Source organism: Lactuca sativa, chromosome 2 (assembly GCF_002870075.4).
Source record: "Lactuca sativa cultivar Salinas chromosome 2, Lsat_Salinas_v11, whole genome shotgun sequence".
In the NCBI taxonomy this organism is placed as follows: domain Eukaryota; kingdom Viridiplantae; phylum Streptophyta; class Magnoliopsida; order Asterales; family Asteraceae; genus Lactuca; species Lactuca sativa.
The window spans coordinates 154,019,288-154,022,434 of NC_056624.2; the positions used below are offsets into that span (position 1 = coordinate 154,019,288).

At 33.0% G+C, this 3,147-nt stretch overlaps 1 protein-coding gene across 1 annotated transcript; it reads right to left on the minus strand.

The window, feature by feature from the left end:
* Nucleotides 1–2,252: 2,252 nt before the first annotated feature.
* On the minus strand, nt 2,253–2,910 carry LOC111883459 (classical arabinogalactan protein 2). The gene has a single exon (XM_023879790.3). The coding sequence runs from the start codon at nt 2,791–2,793 to the stop codon at nt 2,392–2,394; it is 402 nt and encodes a 133-aa protein (XP_023735558.1). The 5' UTR covers nt 2,794–2,910; the 3' UTR covers nt 2,253–2,391.
* Nucleotides 2,911–3,147: the final 237 nt, after the last annotated feature.

The window sequence follows — 3,147 nt, forward strand, 5'->3', positions numbered from 1 at the left end:
ATATGTTGCTGGCACTACTAATTTGGGGATTTGGTATTCTAAAGTGTCAAATTTCAAGTTATATGGCTATAGTGACAGTGATTGGGCAGGTTGTGTAGATGACAGAAAAAGTACTTCAGGCCATGTCTTTACTTTTGGTTCAGGTGTTGTATCTTGGAGTTCTAAGAAGCAATAAATAGTAGCTCTATCATCTTCTGAGGCAGAGTATGTAGCAATTACATCAAAAACTTGTCAAGATATTTGGTTAAGAATATTGTTGGCAGATTTCCTTCGGGAGCAAACTAATGTAACAACGATTTGGTGTGATAACAAAGCAACAATCTCTTTATCAAAGAATGCGGTCTTTCACAGTCGATTAAAGCACATCGACATGCATCATTGCTTTATCCGCGACATGATAACAAAGGGCATGTTTGAGTTGAAGTATTGTGGAACAAATCAATAGGTGGATGATATCCTAACCAAGTCGTTACCTTCAACAAAAGTTGAAGACTTCAGAATGCAGATAGGTGTGTACAGCTTTGAAGCAACGGGGTGTGTTGATTAATTGCTATTCAAAATGCTTCAAAGTCTTTTTATTTTCAAGTTTTAATTTGAATAAATGCTAATTAGTAGTCTTGATTAGCACCTTCGTAGTTTTGTTTTTTCTATTTTCGTTTCCTTTTTAGTAGTCGATCATTATCTCTTGTAAGCATTTATAAGGCCTTTTTCATCATTGATTTAGTACACCTTTTACGTTTATTCACCATATACTTGTTCTCTCTTTGCTAACAGGTTTACGGTGGCATTACCTAGTGGTTCAAGGATACTAAGGTAGTGTTGATGGATGATGGTGTGATTTAGAAGATGAAAGTAATCGATTTAAAGGTTGAAATAGGGTTGAGAATGAGATGTGTGGTGGTATAGATGCATAAACCCCATTATGCTCTTGCAGGTATGTGATTAAGTGTTGTGCATATGTAATTTTAATGATACATCTTTTTTATTTAATCCATTAATTATATTATCCAAAAGTTATATGAGTTTAGACAATGTTATTTGGTTATATTATACAGATAATGACTTAAAAGGGTAATATATTTTTCGATTTGTACAAATTTGGTCATTGAGTTTATCTTCTGTCTATATTTACCCTTCAACATGTTAAACTGTACACATTCAGTCCTTATGATCGGTTACTTTAGTTTAGCTGGAAAAATGACTTAATAGGATAATATATTTCTCATTTTGTACACATTTAGTCGATAATATTTTTGTACATGTTTAGTCCTTAATTTTTTTTTCAAAATAAGTTATTTTTGTTTTTATATTCATTTAGTACTTATGAATGATTTCTTTAGGTTTTTCTCACGATATCTTACGTGGGACAATCCTTGATGAGGTGTTTGAGGCGGTTGATGCTTATATCTATCGCGATTTCTATTGTTTGGTTGCGTGGATCTTGTGGTTTGCCTGAGGTCTTATATTCTGTACGTCGTAACTTCTTTGCACAATATCAAATTTTAACGATCTTTATATTCGCGTGTTCGTTTTTTGAGTCTACTACAACTTTCGTTAAGATTACTTCCGTTAAAATGTAATATATTTTTACTTACGATTTTATAAAAAAAAACATTCATACATGCATTCATAAAAAACATATGGATATAAAGATCGTAAGTAAAAAATATATTGCTTTTTAACCAAAGTAATCTAAATGAAAGTTGTAGTAGACTAAAATAATAGTGCATGTATATAAAGATCGTTAAAATCCAAGATCGTATGAAGAATTATGATGTTCAGAACACATGACCTAAGCAACCAGGTAATCGAGATCGCAATGGACATAAACATCAAACCCCAAACACCTTATTAATGAATGTCCCACGTAAGATGTCGTGAAAACCTAAAGAAATCATTGATAAATATTAAATGAGTACTAAAACAAAAATGACTTATTTTGCAACAAAAAAATATTAAGGACTAAATGTGTACAAAAATATTAAGGACTGAATGTGTACAAAGTGAAAATATATTACCTTATTAAGTCATTTTTACTGACTAACCTGAAGTAACCGGTCATAAGAACTGAATGTGTACAATTTAACAAGTTGAAAGAGTAAATGTGTACAAAGAGTGTATATATATATATATATATATATATATATATATATATATATATATATATATATATATATATATATATATATATATATATATATATATATATATATATATATATATATAATCAAGTGTTCAATTTATGAAAAAAATTACCCACAAATACACAAGTAATATATATAAGAATGATAATCTGAAGAATAACAAGAAAAAGAGAATCTAACTCAAAAGAGAGAAAAACAGAAACAAATGTGGACCGTATAATTAGTTATATAGAACATGCATTCATCTTCACATCAAAGTAACAGCAAAAAATGCTCCGGCGAGTGCAGTCCCAGCGATAACAGCTCTGTTGACCCAGCCATCAACAAAGGTGCCGCTAGGTGGAAGATCAGCTGGTGGTCCGGTGGAGGGACCTGGCGATGGAGCACCGGAAGGTCCACCCGGTGATGGAGCTGTAGTAGGGGATACAGAAGAAGGTGCAGGAGAGGGTACAGCCATTGGAGATGGTGAAGGAGAAGGAGAAGGAGATGGAACCGGTGTAGGAGCGGGAGATGGTGGTGTGATGACGGGGGCAGGTGTAGGGGCGGCGGTTGGAGAGACTGTAGGGGTGGCGGTGGGAGCTTGTGCTGTGCATGAGCTGATGAAGACAGCAATGAGCATCAAGGACTTGAACAATGTCGAAGAACCCATGTTTATGTTTTCTCACCTTCTGTTAATTAGAGAGATAGAGAGAGTTGATGATTTGTGTATGAAAGACTGTAGAGAAGTGGTATATATTTATATAAAACGAGATAGATGTAATATAATTTAATTATGATAGAAATGAGTGTGGGATTCGTGGAAGATGCTACAATTTATGACACAAATTATACGCAGTCAATTATTTGGATTAGACCAAGTCATGAGTGATTGTTGCATTAGTGAGTTAGCCAACTCATGAGTTCATGCAAAGTGTTTTTTTATATAAAATCAACGAAAATTTCAATTTTATAAGAATGAATAACTCATTTTAAAAAATGCCTAAGATAAGAATCAAAATTGTTT